The sequence below is a fragment of the Crassostrea angulata genome, chromosome 1 (genome assembly GCF_025612915.1).
Source record: "Crassostrea angulata isolate pt1a10 chromosome 1, ASM2561291v2, whole genome shotgun sequence".
NCBI lineage: Eukaryota > Metazoa > Mollusca > Bivalvia > Ostreida > Ostreidae > Magallana > Magallana angulata.
In genome coordinates, this window is record NC_069111.1 from 51,139,641 (window position 1) to 51,156,273 (window position 16,633).

Genomic DNA, 16,633 nt, shown 5'->3' on the forward strand with positions numbered 1-16,633 from the left:
ATCCAGCAGTTTTCATAATGCTTAGCTGATGCGGCTTGTATGTCTACCTAGTGGAAATCAATTTTCACTCATTAAATTCATATTGTCTTTTGGGGTTTTGTGGTGTGGTATAAAAAAATCAAGACTTTCATTATTTTATTAACGTAGATACACTATGGTGCCTGGTTCTTCAAATTATATAGGAAATAATGACAGATTTCAATTATTTGCTCAAGTGACAGAGAAAATCAATCTGACAAATGTCATGAAAATTTCCCTCATTTTTTCCATACAAGATGACTGTGCCAGAATTTTTAGCAGTTGCTTGTGGCTTAGAATGTTACATGGGTATTGAGTGGGTCTGGGTTAAATATCAATTAGATCTGAATAGGTGTTTGTGTTAAACTATTTTATTAGTTTAGTAATCCAACCCATTTGTCACTACCCGACACACTAAGTTCTAACAAGCACCTGCTGAACTAAAAAAAAAAGTGACAGATTTGTCATCTGTTTGCTGGTTAATGCTTTATGTCATGAAGTCCTTGCAGTGAGTGAGTGTTTTAACATATGTATCATATTCATCGCTCTGAATACCTGTAACTGTAGAATGTAAAATGTTGGATGGATGAAGGCGATTTGTTTAATTTTTTTAAAACATAGATGCAACACTGAACAAAATAGGGACTATTACATAATGTCATGGCTTGGCAACTCCAGGGGTTGTATCATAGGTTAAGGCCAATATGACCCAGTCAATAAAACAATGAGGCAGATATATTGTATGTGATGGTATTGATACTTTGACATAAAACATAGACCTTTAACAATGAGATGCCACTCAGTATCAAATGGGACGCATTGTTCAGTAGTTTTTTAATGCATTAAGGAAAATTCTCTCGAGATACTGATGGAACTTAGTTAGCCCTAATTAGATTGATATTAATTTAGCAACTAAAGGCATCATTAGCTGATGTCTATTGATTCAGGGACCTCCGAAGCTCAGCAAGTAACTGAAGTGTGGTTTAGACATAACATATACATGTAGCTTGTTGCTGGTTTGTTTTCTTATACAGTCATTTGCTGTGAGAAACAGTGGTTGCTGCTAAAATGATTATGAGAGAGAGAGAGAGAGAGAGAGAGAGAGAGAGAGAGAGAGAGAGAGAGAGAGAGATCTCAAAGGCATTAAAATGCACAAATTAACACTAAGTGACGTAAACATGCTGTTTGATTTTACAATTTGTTGGCAAAAAAAACTGTTTTATGAATTTTATGCTGCACAAATAATTGGATACATAGAATGAAATCATATTGTATTAGTAATGACTTTGATTGATGACGGAATCTTATTGCTTTTTTAGATATCGGTGATATCCCAGAGAACATCAAGTTTTTGAAAAATCTGCAGGTTTTGGATATCAGCAGTAACCCTCTAACAAAGTAAGAGCTTGTTTTATGGAGGTTGTTAGCTGTTAATTGTTTTTAATTGCTCTCAAGGTGGTTGTACTGTGTGAACTTCTCCACCAGATATGACTCCTATGAAGAGCAGTTTCTCTGCACAGCTTGCAGGACAGACATGCATGTGTGCAGTTAATTTGAATTCAGTGGGTGTGGTACTCTCTTGGACCCCTGACAAGTATTTTATAAGGCTGCATAGTGCATACAAATATTATAATGTTAGATAGGATTTGACAGCAGGCAAATCACGAGAGATAGATTGAAAATGTAGATAAAAAGGGAAAGAAAGTAACACAAAATAATGAATAGCAGTAAAAAAACATGTGGCTGTTGGCTGCACAGCCTGGTATCTACCTGTGTGTTAGGCGTGATTCTGATGTCTGTATTTTTAGATGCTTGCCTGGTAAACAATCAAGTGTGTAAGGTAGTTGACATGAAAAGTACATCAACCAAATCAATTAACAAGAGGATGTCGTGTGTAAATAGAAAATTGGACTGTCGTTTGTGTTTAAGAGTCTTGACAAATTTCAGGACATTTTCCTATCCCATGATGAAATAAAACCACTAAATAGTTCATCAGTGCCAACACTATGAACACAGAATGTGTCTATCACGTTATTGATGTTGTGCTCTTAACGAAAATACTAGGCTTTTCTGATCTGAAAAAAAATTAAGTGCTATATGGTTTAAGAGCTTTTATTATCTAAAGACATAAACTGAGGGTGATGCATTCTGCTTAAAACTCAAGGATATTTTCTAATAAGGTTTGGAGATGGAAGACATTTGATTAGGCCTTGACTTGCGTTTGAGGAAGATGTAGCATTACAGTCATTTTTGTAAACTCAGAGTTTGCTGATAGGATCATGTCTCCTTGCCGCCCATATTTCACAGCAGATTTTCAGTACTAGCTTAGTACAAATGCTCTATATATATTACAAATAGCACATGGAATGTGTACTTAATTTCATTTATCCTGTTAATTAATGAATACAATAGTAACAAGAGAGCAATGTAAAGTCAGTGAGTTTTGTGTACAGCTAACTTATCTCTGAATTTCAGCCCTTTATAGTAGCAAAAATTACTAATTGTATTATTTTTTTTATTAAGAATGGCTTTCCCCCAATTTACCAATAATGTCAATAATTAAACTCAATTCTAAAGCCACAGGTTTAAGAAAATCCTTGAATGTTAAAAAAGATCCTCATCTCATTATGATGGACTATGGATATTCTAAACTCTGATGTGTTGCACTGACTGTATTCTTTATTTGCAGACTTCCAGAAGGGTTCACTCAGCTGAGGAATCTCACTCATCTCGGACTCAATGATATTTCTCTCATGAGGCTTCCACCAGATATTGGAAGGTATGGTAGCGAGTTTATTTGAGGGAAGCAAAATCAATGAATTCTAGACATGAATTAAAACACAGAGAGAGAGAGAGAGAGAGAGAGAGAGAGAGAGAGAGAGAGAGAGAGAGAGAGAGAGGAGAGAGAGAGAGAGATAAATCCAAACTCATGTCAACTTTGCTTCGTTAAAATTCAGACGACAGTCATTTGAAACTCCCTACAGTGTTATTTGGATGAAGCTTTTTAAAACTCAAAAACAAAGCCATTGTTTTACATTAGTAATCACTTATTGAACGATTCTGCAGATGTCTTTGGGGACTATAAAGCGTTTTCTGCGAATACTAAGCTGATCTGTTTATGTATGTTACATAAATCAGTGCTATTGTTGTACTGGAAATTTTTTTTTGGCAGAAGAGACAGCAAAAAAATAATCAGATTAAATTGTCGAAGTTACTGTGAGTTTACATCCACCATGTTACAACCACAGTGAATTATGTCTTTAATTGTTATTTTCAAACAACAGCCAGTCTTGCATTCTCTTGCTGGCCATTGGCCAACCTGCTGAAATTTTTTTTGTTTTCATACATGTCAATAATGAGTCTTTATTTAATGCATTTGTTGGAAAAGCCTTATTTTTGAAGAAATAATGATATTAATATATGGCTTCTTTTGTTGTGCAATTTTTACGCGATTGGTGAATTTCTTTATGAAAGTATGGAGGAGCCAATCAGTATAGAGTATCAATGATACAAGGCACCAAGGAAAAATGCAATTAATTAAGGTGGTATGGGACACCTTCATCAAGTGATGTATTATTTATTAAAATAAACAATAAAATCAAGTATAATTTTATAAATGGTTTCTTCCAAAATTTGTCACCTAACAGGGTAACGCAGTGGATTAAAGGGTTCACTACAAATCTGTAAGGCATGATCCCCGTTGGTGATTTTAAACTTTTTACCTTTCCAAACATTTTAATTATTATATTTATAATGTAATTAAATCCACATTAATATGGACAGATGTCCCATACCACCTTAACTCTTGGTCAGTAAGTGTAATACTAGCCATATATTTCTGATGATGTTTATACTATGGGGTATAAAATATTTCTAAGAAAAAATCCTTTTCCCAACACTTTAAAAAATTCAAAGTTCCCAAAAAGAAGCCCCATAGAAATTTTTTTAAATTACTTTTAAGTTTTTAATTTGAATATATTTACAAATTTGTATCCTATATTTCATTATGGACTACTTAAAAGCTGCTTGATTTTGAGATCTTTAGGAAGCAGGGTGTCTCTAAAAATTGAAGTAGAAGGAAGAAATAAAAAAGTAGACGGGGGTTCTAAAGGTCTAGCTTATAGCTAGATTGTGTTTGAATGCAATAATAGCCGGGTAATTACGTCATTTTAGACGGAGGAATTCCCCGCTCCCCGGGTCTTAGGGACAACCCTGAGGAAGTGCATGAATATAGGTACTCAAAATTATTTTTTTCAATGAGTGATATCAAAAGTGTTACACAAATGTATCCATTTGCATTTCAGCTTGACAAACTTGGTTTCGCTGGAGCTGCGTGAGAACATGATCCAGTTCCTTCCTCAGTCCATGTCACTGCTGGTCAAGCTGGAGATTCTGGACCTGGGCAGTAACAACATTAAAGAGTTGGTAGGTCATAACCATCTATATATGATGCAGTCACTGATATCTTGCCATTTCTAATGTCTTCATCATTTTTCAAGGAGGATTTTTTTTTATTATGATATTATGTTTTTGGTTTCTTGGATCAGAAGGAATTAATATTTTCCAAGTTTTGGTTTTAGATGGAAAACTGCAAGATTAGTATGATTAGAAAATAATTTTTGCTCAGTGAAAAAAATTTCCTCGTCTTAGTGGGGTGGGTATTGTAGAAAATTAATTTTGATGATAATAATTACAATTTATTGATCAAAAAACAGTAGTAGATTGATATTATCCTTATACAAGAAATAAAGACGTTGAACAGATTCTGTCCTTTTGTTACTGACTATTGATTGTAAGAGAGAACGGTATTGAGACAGCTCTTTGAAATGTAGAGATTACAGCAAAAAACCTTGTTCTCTCAGGGGAACTATAATTAAGTCACAACATATACCTAAAACTGTTAGGCCGCTCTGTCAATTTGTCTGGGGGTTATGTGGTATTATAAATGGCACAGAAATCACTATTTAAATGATAGATTACTGGGTATTTTTAGAAATGTCTATAGAACAATTTAGAGATGATAAGTCTTTTTAATAATTTGTTTTTCTCTATTTTAGCCTGAAATAATTGGAAGCCTCCCTAGCTTACAGGAATTGTGGCTGGATTGTAATGAGTTACAAGACTTGCCACCAGTAAGTTATGCCATACTAGTTAAAATTTATACCAAATTCTCTGAATAGAATGTTAAAATATGTACAGAAATATTTAAAATAAATGAATACAATATATTGTTAGATAAAAAATTTTGCCTAAAATTCCAAAATACTTTAAATTTGTGAGTTAAAGGACTATGTGCGGTATGGTCAAATATCTGTCCCCGATTTCAACCAATTTTTAAATAGTATCGTATAAAAATGAAATCTTCACAAATCATTGTAAAGAGGATGCCTATAACTTTTATCTTGATTTTAGTCATCATTGCTCACTCGCTGTTCATCTATGACGTCACTTAAATGACCTAATTCCCGCAAATTTGCAAACAAATGAAGATATTCTCATTTTTGCTCTATATTTTGCATTCGGAAGTATAGAGCGCAGGTCTGCTCTAGTGCGATTTTAACATATGTTTTTCTTCAGATAGTTATACATATTATACTAAAAAATGGTACTTGAGCAAGCCTGCGCTCGATGTTTCCCAGTCGGAAAACCATCGGAAAACACCCATATTTTGCTACAAAACATCAATTTATCAAAATAATGCAATATTCATGACGTCATTTCTACATTATGATTCACTGTGGTGATAACCTTTTACACCTTCATTTCCAATATGATTTTAACTATCTTTCACCTTATTTTAAAGCTCTCTCTGAAACTTTGATTTTGGGGGGCAAAAATTGCATAAAACCGCGCACTTAGTCCTTTGTGAGTACAGAAATATTTAAAATGAATGAATACAATATATTGTTAGATATTGTTAGATTATGTTAGGTATTGTTAGAATACCTTGAGGATAACAACACATTTTTTGGTTTGTTATTTTTTTTTTGCATTAAGAACTTGAAATTAAAAAAAATAGCAACCCTCAGAAAAATTCAGTTTTATTGGGTTCAGAGTAATGATAGATATTTAATCTGATTTGTTGTCATTATTGCGAAATAATTTGACATTAGAAATGGATACTAAATTCATTCCAATCATACACCAATGTTTGAATTAATGTAAACGACAGAGTTGATGTAACATTTGATTGAATTCTCAGGAAATCGGCAACCTCAGAAAGCTGACCCAGATAGATGTCTCTGAGAACCAGCTAACCTACATCCCTGACGAAATCTGCGGACTTCAGAATCTGACAGATCTGTGCTTATCCCAAAATGACCTGGAAGATATTCCGGAGGGAATCGGTGAGGCTTCTTATCACACTCATTGTTAGCTGATTGTTTTTATATCCATCGTTTGACAGTAGACAAGACTGGTAGAATAAAAATTTAAGCTTCTTTAACTTGATTTTCAATGAAGGGCAATACAATGAAATCTAGACTAATAAGGTCCTAAATGGTCAAATATTCTACTACTAGTAGAAATGAGTTCTTTTGAGTGTTTTAATGGGAGTGAGAAATAGCTGTATGGCTCTGTAGATATCGGGACATTCTTCTTATTCTTTTTTTTTTTTTTTTTTTAATTTCAAATAAAAATATATTGACAATTTGTTGAATAATTCCACTATAATCATATTGGAAATAGTTGCACAGATTTTTTAAAGATGTTTTTCTTTTTCCAAAAAGGCAACATTGTGTGATGGTTCAGTGATTTCTCTAATGGCTTTCATCAATTTCTGTTGTAGGTTCACTTAAAAAACTCTCTATTCTGAAGCTGGATCAGAACAAATTGGGTTTTCTTCCCCAGGAAATAGGAAAGTAAGACAGCAGAAGGGACAGATTGTATACATAAATGAAACATTTTGAGCTTATCAGTTATTTTAGGAATGCTCAGAAGAATACTGTACTTTGTTTCCTTATAAACTCTCTATATTTATTTATATGTTAATGTGACTTTCATTTTCAGTTGTGAAAGCTTGACAGAGTTAATTCTTACAGAAAATTATTTAGAGGTAAGTCCAGTATTTAGGTTTATTTTCTATGGCTTTTTTTTTTTTGAGGTTAAATCCTAGGATCTTTGAAATTCAAAGACATATTTATATTTTTACACTCTAGTACATGTATGATGTTCCTTGTTTATTATATAAACAACTTTGCTATTTGTTTTTCCCAAAACAAATGTCCTGATTTATTTTGGATGTTTTGTTTTGTAGGAACTGCCATCAACAATAGGAAGACTTAGGCTTTTATCCAACTTAAATGTAGATAGAAATCAGCTGAAGGAAATCCCTGTGGAGGTCAGTAAAAAGTCAAAGCATGGTATGACCTAATTAACTTATTCACACACATTAATTTGCCAATTTTCACAGATGTTAAATTATCATTCTATTATTTGTACTCTAAAGACATTAACCATGCCTTGTGACTGACAGATATCTTGGAATATAAAGCAATTTTCTATGCTGGTTGACTAAAAGAATACAGATTATCAATACTGTATACAAGGAAATATTTGCATCCATTTTATTTTCACCCCTTTCGCCCTCGTCAGCGAGCAAATTTAATTCTGGGCAAATGCCAATGTTTCAAGGTATCTCTTTTGTACACAATCGTGTCTGGGCGAATTTAAGAAGGGCGAAACCATTTGAAAGTGTAGAAGGGCGAAAATAATAAGGGGCAAAAATCACCCTGTATACAGTATGTGTATAAGATGTTGGAATGACCTTGACCCTGCCTGTTGTAGATTGGACAGTGTGTGCGGCTGAATGTGGTGTCCCTCAGAGACAACCGCCTGCTGAGGCTGCCGCAGGAGTTAGGTAACCTGAAGGAGCTCCACGTGCTGGATGTGTCCGGCAACAAGTAAGGACCGCCAACCATGTACAATATGCAGTGTAACCACAATATTATGTATTTCATGATAATGGTGCAGGCAGTATGTAAGGATTGTCAATTGTGTGTAATATACATTCCATGTACAAATATACACTATAAAATTTAAAGGTCTTGAGTGTAATGAGGTTCTTAGTCAAATTATTTACATGTAACTGTAATTGTTTTATACATGTATAAACAACATCATGTTGGATATAATTGAACATTTTTGCCCTCACAGGTTAGAGTATCTACCCATCACAATCACCAATCTCCACCTGAATGCCTTGTGGCTCTCGGAGAATCAAGCCAAACCCATGTTAAAATTTCAGACAGATTTTGACGACAGAACGGGGCAGCACGTCTTGACGTGTTTCCTGTTGCCTCAGCAAGGTTTTCACACAGAGAGCATGGGTAAGTCTTATATTAGATTTATTCTTGGTGTCTGCGATTAATGTTTTGTTAATTTTAACTGTGTAATTTATAAACCAGACTTGTTAACCTTTGTGTGTTTCCAACATTGGTGATGTCTGATGTGACTGCATGATCTTCCCTTCTCTCTACATTGTTCTTTTTCTGTGCACTTTGCTTGAAAATTAACTTCACCAAGCGTAAAAATTTCCTGGCAAAGGGTTTACAACTTATCAAATTCTATGAAGTCTGCTTTTGGCAAAGTTTGGCAAGTTAAAAACAAACCTAAATCTGTGCATGTACATAAATGGACCATTTATGCGGGCAATGATGTGGGGATTTTGTTGTAGAGAACCTTCTGAAGGGCAGTATAGCTACGGACCGCGACAGCAGGCTCAGCTACAGCGTAGACCGAGGTGTGTGTCTGGCTGGCTTGTCTTGCTCAGGCCTGGCTCCTTATATCACTCAGGCTGATGCTTCTCTGTTATCAGCTTGCTCTGCTCTGTTCCTTCTGTTGTATGTAGCCGACTCTTACGCTAGCAATGTATTGGAATGCTGGCTGTGTCTAAAACGTTATTGCTAAGGATGGGAGGGGTTACGTTAAATTCATTAATAAAAACAAAATGTATGGAGCTCTATTTACTTAAAATTCACAAAATCTTGGTTTGCACTAAGTAGCACTACTTTTAAAATCAAAATACTTGAATGTTATATAGTTTATTTTGTGATGCTTTGAGCATTGTTTAATACCATTTATGTTGCTTAACTCTTGTAGATTGCTTTTGTATTGTGCAGCTTTTGTGCTAGTATCCATAACTGCCCAATCTGCTTGTAGCTAGAATCTGTTTTTCACATAACCAAAATGAACCCTAATATTAATCTTTGTTCAAAGAACAACTAATTGTCTGACTTGTACTGCAATCTCATATCTTCACATGTTTAACTGAAACTTTTTATCTAACTTTCCTCTGTCTCTCTATAACAATTGTATTTAAGATTAGCACGTAGCACGTGAGTCTTGGTTGCAGTTTGATATTTGCTTCTTGCTTGACGTGTTTTACAGAGAATATGTTAAATGGCAGCACAACCACAGATCAGGATAGTCGCCTGAACTATAAACTAGATCGAGGTTAGTAAAATCATGCTAAGATCGAGGTTACTAAAATCATGCTTAGATCGAGGTTAGTAAGATCATGCTTAGTTTGAGGTTAGTAAGATCATGCTTAGTTTGAGGTTAGTAAAATCATATTTAGATCGAGGTTAGTAAAATCATATTTAGATCGAGGTTAGTAAAATCATGCTTAGATCGAGGTTAGTAAGATTGTGCTTAGTTCAAGGTTAGTAAGATCATGCTTAGATTGAGGTTAGTAAAATCATGCTTAGATCGAGGTTAGTAAAATCATATTTAGATCGAGGTTAGTAAAATCATGCTTAGATCGAGGTTAGTAAGATTGTGCTTAGTTCAAGGTTAGTAAAATCATGCTTAGATCGAGGTTAGTAAAAACATGCTTAGATCGAGGTTAGTAAGATCATGCTTAGATCGAGGTTAGTAAGATTGTGCTTAGTTCAAGGTTAGTAAAATCATGCTTAGATCGAGGTTAGTAAAATCATGCTTAGATCGAGGTTAGTAAGATTATGCTTAGATCGAGGTTAGTAAGATCATGCTTAGTTCAAGGTTAGTAAAATCATGCTTAGATCAAGGTTAGTACATTCATGCTTAGATCGAGGTTAGTAAAATCATGCTTAGATCAAGGTAAGTAAGATCATGCTTAGATCGAGGTTAGTAAGATCATGCTAAGTTCGAGGTTAGTAAGATCATGCTTAGTTCAAGGTTAATAAGATCATGCTTCGATAGAAATTATAAAAAAAACAGCTTTCTATAGAGCTTTGATTCTGTCATAGAATCCATGCTAGCTAGTTATAAGGAAATGGAGCTTTATAATGCCAAAGGTTTACAGTCTGGATCCCCCATCACAAAACTACAAACTATGTCCACTCCTTAAGATCAGTTATGAAGGGGTGTTGGGTGTGTTGTCAAGTAGATCAGTTATGGAGGGGTGTTGGGTGTGTTGTCCAGTGTGCTGTACTTTATCTCTGTCACACTACAGCAGTTAGACAGGGATACAATGGGAATTTTTTACCACATTCTGGTTCATGGAGGCCATTAGTGTGTGTATGTAAAGTTTAGTAGTAATCCTTGTCTGTATCAGAATGATCATAGTTGGATTAACCCAGCTTGAGGAGAGAATGACAGCCTGTTTGAACCCTCCTAATAACCAGTGCCTAAACTAAAGTACCATGTTATTGCCAATCATTAGTAAATTGCTTGATCATTGTATTCTTTAATGTTTGTGTGTTTGCATTGTTTTTAATGGCCTTTTCTTTTCTTGCCATAATCATGAGAACATGCTTCTTTTGAGCACTTTTGATATCTTCATCAATAGACCTCTTTTTAAGTTCTATTCTTCATTTATAATTTATGTGTTTTAAGTGATCATCGGTGATATATGTTCTAGTCATAATGTGTATCACGGTTGTGGATCGTTAGTACACATGTTAATTAGCCATGCTCTGATTGTAGATGTGCCTGACCACGCGGCGGTCGATTCGGAGGAGCCTGTCAGACAGAGAGACAGCGTCATCACATGGAGCGTCCCCGCCGAGTCGGACAGTGACGGCGAGGGTGATGGGGTGAGTGTCATTGTACTGTGTGGTGTCCCTGAAATTCACGACCAAGATCAGTTTTACATTTTGTTTCTACTTTTTTTTTCACTTCCTCAGAGTCACACCCATTTGTATTTGTTACCATTAACAATGATTAACATTCCATTAGAAATCATATCTGATCTACCCGCTGTACATATATAAATAATAAAGCAAGAAAATATTAGTTAGACTTTCCGCACAGTGAGGTTAAACCCTCTTTCATCATTCTGAATTTGTTCCCATTTTATTAGAAAGTGGTTCTTTGATCATGAACCTCCTATTAGATTAGATGCTGTAGACAATGATATGAGAATTGATGCATGTACAGGTATGGTTGAGGAGAACTATGCATGAGCTATGTTACACTCAGAAAAAGTCTATGTTTGTTTCAATGTTATAGAACTGTTTTCTCTGCATTCCAAAGGTAATAATTTTCCCCCGTTATTATGATAAAATAATTTCATTGTTCTTTTATCTTAAATTGTTTGATTTTTCTTTTTGCAACTCAATTTTGTTACTTTATGAAAATGTACATTTTGTAAATGTACAAAGTGAATTTTGAATGCATTTCAAACATAAGTGGCTGATGTAATTCATTGTAAAGAGTGTATTTCTGATTTCTGATTATATTATTGGGGTTTTTTGTTATCATTATGTTCTGCAGAAAATAGTATCATTTGATTATCCTATTTCATGTATGCATATAAGCATCATTAGTTGAGTTTGTTTTTTGTGAATGCCTGTATTTAATATTTCCCCCTTCACAGAATGTTGAAATCTTCTATTAATCATTCAGTATATATCTTTAATTGTATATGTTTGAGTGTACACAGTGCCTGATTGTTTTGCTTTGAATGAAGTCTTTTTCTTTTCACAATAACCGCTAACTCGGCCTGCTCCACTAATTTATTCTCAGAAATTTCTGCGTCAGAACACCCCCCACCCTGCTGACCTCAAGCGGCGCCACCCCAAATACCAGAAGATCAAGGCGGGCATCGACGGACACATCATCCCCCACCAGGAGAAGAAGCAGGTAAACACCCCACTCAGGTCACCCCACCCATAAACCTCTGTGGTAACCTGTCAATTCTTCAATTCTCATTGAATACTATTTTTCATGGAGTTTTGAATTCTTCGTTGAGGGATTCCACAAATGTATTTGTTCATTGAAATGTAATATCTAATAACATTGTATTGTGGTCACAACAGGATCATACAAGTTCAAGTTTCAAATTTTCCCAGAAGTGTCAATGAAAACACAACACCTAATGTATAGAGGGTTAATAGGGTAAAATGGAGTAGGAGCTTGTTTATGGGATGTATAGGAGTTGAGTCCCTTAGATGGATAGAAAGGAGCATAATCGTTTTTCACTAACATTCACTGGCATAATTAACTCTGTGTTACCTTATATTGTGCACTTAAATAAGTCAATAGTAACTGTTACATATATTACAAAATATTAAAATGCATATATACCATGTGATACAAAACAAATTAACAAAAGTGACAGGATATAAATGGACAGGTTGTAGTAAACTGGTAGAGGAGATAAATGATGAGAATCTTAAAACTCTCACTGATATCCACTTATTTAAGTCAGTATAAATTCAAGAGAATGAGATTTTGTTTGCGTGTGATATATAGGAAGATGTTGGGTTTGTTCCCCGGAGAGACCCTCAGTATCAGGAGATTGAGATCCCACCCCCAGATAAAGACTACATAGCCCAGCATGCTCAGCCCAGACCTGAGAAGAAGACAGTGACTCTGATTGATGAGCCCGCTACCATCAGAAGTAAGCTACAGCTCTGCCATTCCTCAGCTTCTCTCAATGATCCATTCTCTGTAAAGTTAGCAGAAAATTATCAGTAGCTGTGAAAACCAGGACATGTACATTTTACATGTACAGTACATTTTTGTGAAAAGTTTGTTGAACTTTTGAAGAGTAATTCAATAAACGTTTTTTTGACAAGAATTCATTTAAATGGTTGATTACTAAGTTTCTTTTCAGTAGAAGCATGTTAATGTTTTCTACATAAAAGAAGACGGATGACATCTTTGAATGACTAGATCTGTATTATGTCAACTCTTTGTAGCTCCAGAACTAGAGGGTCCCCCGAGACAGGAGAACCAGCACCAGGAGGTAAGCTCCGAGGAGGAGTCGCCCTCAGAGACCCAGCCTCTCTTTAAGGAGGTGTCCATCGACCCAACCGTCGTCACCTACGTACCAACCTCACCCCGAGTTAATGGTCATGAGGAGTCGGACGTCTCCGACACGGAGCGACCAACAGTAGAGGAGATCATTGTCAAATCAGAAATGCCAGACTCGGATGAGGTAAGAGTGTAGGTTGGACCTGCTCTGGGTCTCGAAAAAGTGAATATTGAAAGTGGGGATGTCAAAGTGTTTAGTCCTTTTTATCATTTTTTGAAAAAAATATATTGGAAGAAACAAATATAAGAGTAGATATAAGTAGAAATTTTTATTTTGCTGTCAGTGTAGTAGAGAAATATACATTTTTTAATTCAGCTGACAATGTACATACAAAATTTTTTTCTATTTGTACCATGTGTGATTTAGGAAGAAGAAAGGCGACGGGTTGGATTTGATAGCTCTGCAGACGATGACGAGAAACATACCCCCAGACTCCGTAGGAGAGACACTCCATTTTACAAGAGGGACAAGAGAATCGATCGGGACAAGAGTGAGGAGGCCAAAGAGGAGGTGATGAGGATACTGGCTGCTAAGAAGAAGCAGGAGGAGGAGCAGCCGTCTAGAGATGAGGAAGAGGAGGAGGAAGATGAGGATGAAGAAGATGAGGAGGAGGAAGAATTAGAAGTGGTAGGTGGCCAGTGGTTTAGATTTTATATTAGTAGTCATGTGTTGTATGCAGGGCCTTTTGAATATATCTGTATATACAGCATTGTGTAATTACCATCCTGATCAGGTTGAAGTGATGGACTGATCTGATCTGATAGAACTTCAGAGTGATTTAGTAACAAGTAAAATGTTAGACTTTGATTGACAGCCAGAGGAGGAAACATACGAGCAGAATCGTGTTGGTCAGCTGGAGCTCACGATGGAGTCACAGCCTGACTACGAAGAGGAGGAGCTCACAATTAACATAACACGACAGCCTGGCCAGGGGCTGGGCATCAGTATCGCAGGGGGCAAAGGCTCCACTCCATTCAAGGGCAACGACGAGGTGAGGGCCTGCACTATAGACTGTACTAGAGTGATGGTGTACTTACCTCTTGATATTACAACAACTGACATGTACCACTAGGACCAGAAATTTAACTTAGAATGTTCATTTTATTGATGCCAAATTTCTAAAATTATATTATCCATACTAATTTGCATTCAAAGTTTATATAAATAGGGAGTGATCTTGTAGGCAGGTTTCTGTAATTTGTAAATAGATAATGATGATGTAGCTTTATTGGATCTGTGGTCGTGTTTTTACAGGGCGTGTTTATATCAAGAGTGTCTGAGGATGGTCCAGCAGGCAAGGCAGGAGTCCTCGTCGGGGATAAACTTCTTTCGGTAAGATCAGTAAAATATTTCGAAGAAATTTTGTAGGATGAGAGTAGTTATTTGAAATTGTACTTTGTTTTTCTGTTCCACTTAACCTCTTTTTGTTTTCAATGAGTATTGTTTAACTGGTAAAAAAAAAAGTAAAGGTAGAAGAATATGATTGTTTTATGTTGTTGCATTAGGTGAATGGAGAGAGCCTGGTAGGAGCCGATCATTATGATGCCGTGGATGTGTTAAAGACCGCAGGGAATAACATTGTGATGGTGCTAGGGAGGGAGAAAGTTCAGAAGTTTGAGGTCAGTGGGCTTGTGAGATGCTTGAAGGGAATACGCCTCTAATATATTACTGTCACACAGAAGGAATTTGCAGTCCTGTTTCTTTTTTAGAATATTAAGTACTTTAGTCTTCATTTCTATCCAGTTTCGTACTGTTTGAAACTGTAACGAGTATGATTACTAATCATTGCATCATACATAACGAGCTGTAACTGAGAGCTGTCTTGTTGGTTTGTTCCCAGGAGGAGGAGGAAGAGGAAGAGCCAGGGAAGGAAGAGAACAGCAATACTGGTTTCGCTACAGTCACTTTTGAATCTGAGCCAGGCATGGTCATCTTTGGAGAGGTAGGCACAGCTTCCAGGGGCCTGGTCACCATTCTGATAATTTAGACATCAACTTACAAGAGGATTCCCATGCTTATGGAAAATATATATTTTTAAATGAATGAGTTTCTTTGGTTTCTTTTTACATCACTTTCTACTATGTGAAATAAACACCCCATGTATAAGTGAATACAATATAAAGAGAGCACATGAATATAGAATAGCCATGCATCAGTCTGTGTGTGTGTACAGTAAACATGTCATTACTCTGTTCCAGACCATTGTCACCACTCTGAAGAGAGATCAGACCGGGCTTGGTTTCAGTATTGCTGGAGGGAGAGGTTCCGTCCCCTTCAAAGGAAACAATCAGGTACATACCCACCCACACCCACCACCCTTCCCCGTTATCTGGTTTTATTTCAGATTTATTTTTCACTCTCTCATTCTATTCAGTCTGTCACTCTTACACTGGGTTTACTTTTACGTTAAAAATGATATTTGGAAGAAAGCTTCCAGTAGAGTTGGGAAAAGTTTAATAAAAAGGCACTGGCATTATTTGTTGTATCAATGTCTTTCAAGTTTTGTTTTTGTTTTTATTTGATTTGTGATTCATTTTGCTTTAGTTCATACATGTAGCTGCATGTACATGTAAACAATTTATCAAAGATAAATGGAAAAGGAATTATGACAAAGAGAAAGTGGATAACTGGGCACCAACTATTTTGTAAAGTTATCTATAGAATTACAAAGACTTAAATTGGTGCTGCATGCTTCTTTTTATGTTCTGTTATGACCGTTGATTTTGTTTCAGTTCCAAAAATTTTCTGGTCTACAGTCAAGTACCCAAAATGACGTACATATACACGTATGTCTGTACATTTCCAAACCCTATATAATTTGCTAACTTTTGATGATTTTGCAGCATATCTATGAGTTCTTAGAGGTTGGTATTGTCTGGCATGTGTTAGGCGTGACATCCAAATCAGTTTTTGTTCACCTAATGCTAGCATGACTTTTATTAAGTTATGACCATGACCTTTTGAGTATAGAAATTTTTTTTGAGTTTATCATATTTATATGTTCTCTCTCTCTCTCACGTATGTTAAGTCGAAATGAAGATCCATCAATCTCTCAGTAGAATAACTTAAATAAGGGTAACCAAAACTTTAAAGAAAAATTTGCATGTAGTGTTTTTAACATAGACTGAGTTATCCATTCAGCGGACAGGGTCTATACAGTAAGATGTCTGACTACATTAGTCTCTGCCCCAAGATTTCACATATTGAATTGAAATGTTTGGTTACCAGCCCTTCTGTTGTCTGTATTTATTTAGTTTAGTGGAAGTAAACTGTATCTGTGAATTGATCAATACATGTAGTTAGTATTCATCAGTCTGTCATCTCTGAGTGTTGACAACAATCATCTCTGTTTGTAGTACATGTACTATATTGTAT

General features: G+C 35.6%; 1 protein-coding gene across 19 annotated transcripts in view; it reads left to right on the forward strand.

The window, feature by feature from the left end:
- The window catches only part of LOC128167648 (protein scribble homolog), a 32,648-nt gene that overhangs the window by 4,429 nt on the left and 11,586 nt on the right, over positions 1–16,633 (forward strand). For 9 of the 19 annotated variants that reach the window (XM_052833487.1, XM_052833588.1, XM_052833595.1 and 6 more), the window contains exons 3-25: positions 1,338–1,416; positions 2,708–2,797; positions 4,323–4,443; positions 5,076–5,150; positions 6,221–6,365; positions 6,806–6,878; positions 7,027–7,072; positions 7,274–7,357; positions 7,804–7,919; positions 8,173–8,345; positions 8,693–8,758; positions 9,406–9,471; positions 10,924–11,033; positions 11,965–12,081; positions 12,694–12,841; positions 13,143–13,381; positions 13,625–13,885; positions 14,073–14,249; positions 14,513–14,590; positions 14,764–14,877; positions 15,099–15,200; positions 15,457–15,549; positions 16,102–16,122. In XM_052833487.1, the coding sequence (XP_052689447.1) occupies positions 1,338–1,416; positions 2,708–2,797; positions 4,323–4,443; positions 5,076–5,150; positions 6,221–6,365; positions 6,806–6,878; positions 7,027–7,072; positions 7,274–7,357; positions 7,804–7,919; positions 8,173–8,345; positions 8,693–8,758; positions 9,406–9,471; positions 10,924–11,033; positions 11,965–12,081; positions 12,694–12,841; positions 13,143–13,381; positions 13,625–13,885; positions 14,073–14,249; positions 14,513–14,590; positions 14,764–14,877; positions 15,099–15,200; positions 15,457–15,549; positions 16,102–16,122 (2,594 nt within the window). The remainder of the gene's footprint in view (positions 1–1,337; positions 1,417–2,707; positions 2,798–4,322; positions 4,444–5,075; positions 5,151–6,220; positions 6,366–6,805; positions 6,879–7,026; positions 7,073–7,273; positions 7,358–7,803; positions 7,920–8,172; positions 8,346–8,692; positions 8,759–9,405; positions 9,472–10,923; positions 11,034–11,964; positions 12,082–12,693; positions 12,842–13,142; positions 13,382–13,624; positions 13,886–14,072; positions 14,250–14,512; positions 14,591–14,763; positions 14,878–15,098; positions 15,201–15,456; positions 15,550–16,101; positions 16,123–16,633) is intronic. The other 10 variants (XM_052833495.1, XM_052833504.1, XM_052833509.1 and 7 more) reach the window with 10 other exon arrangements.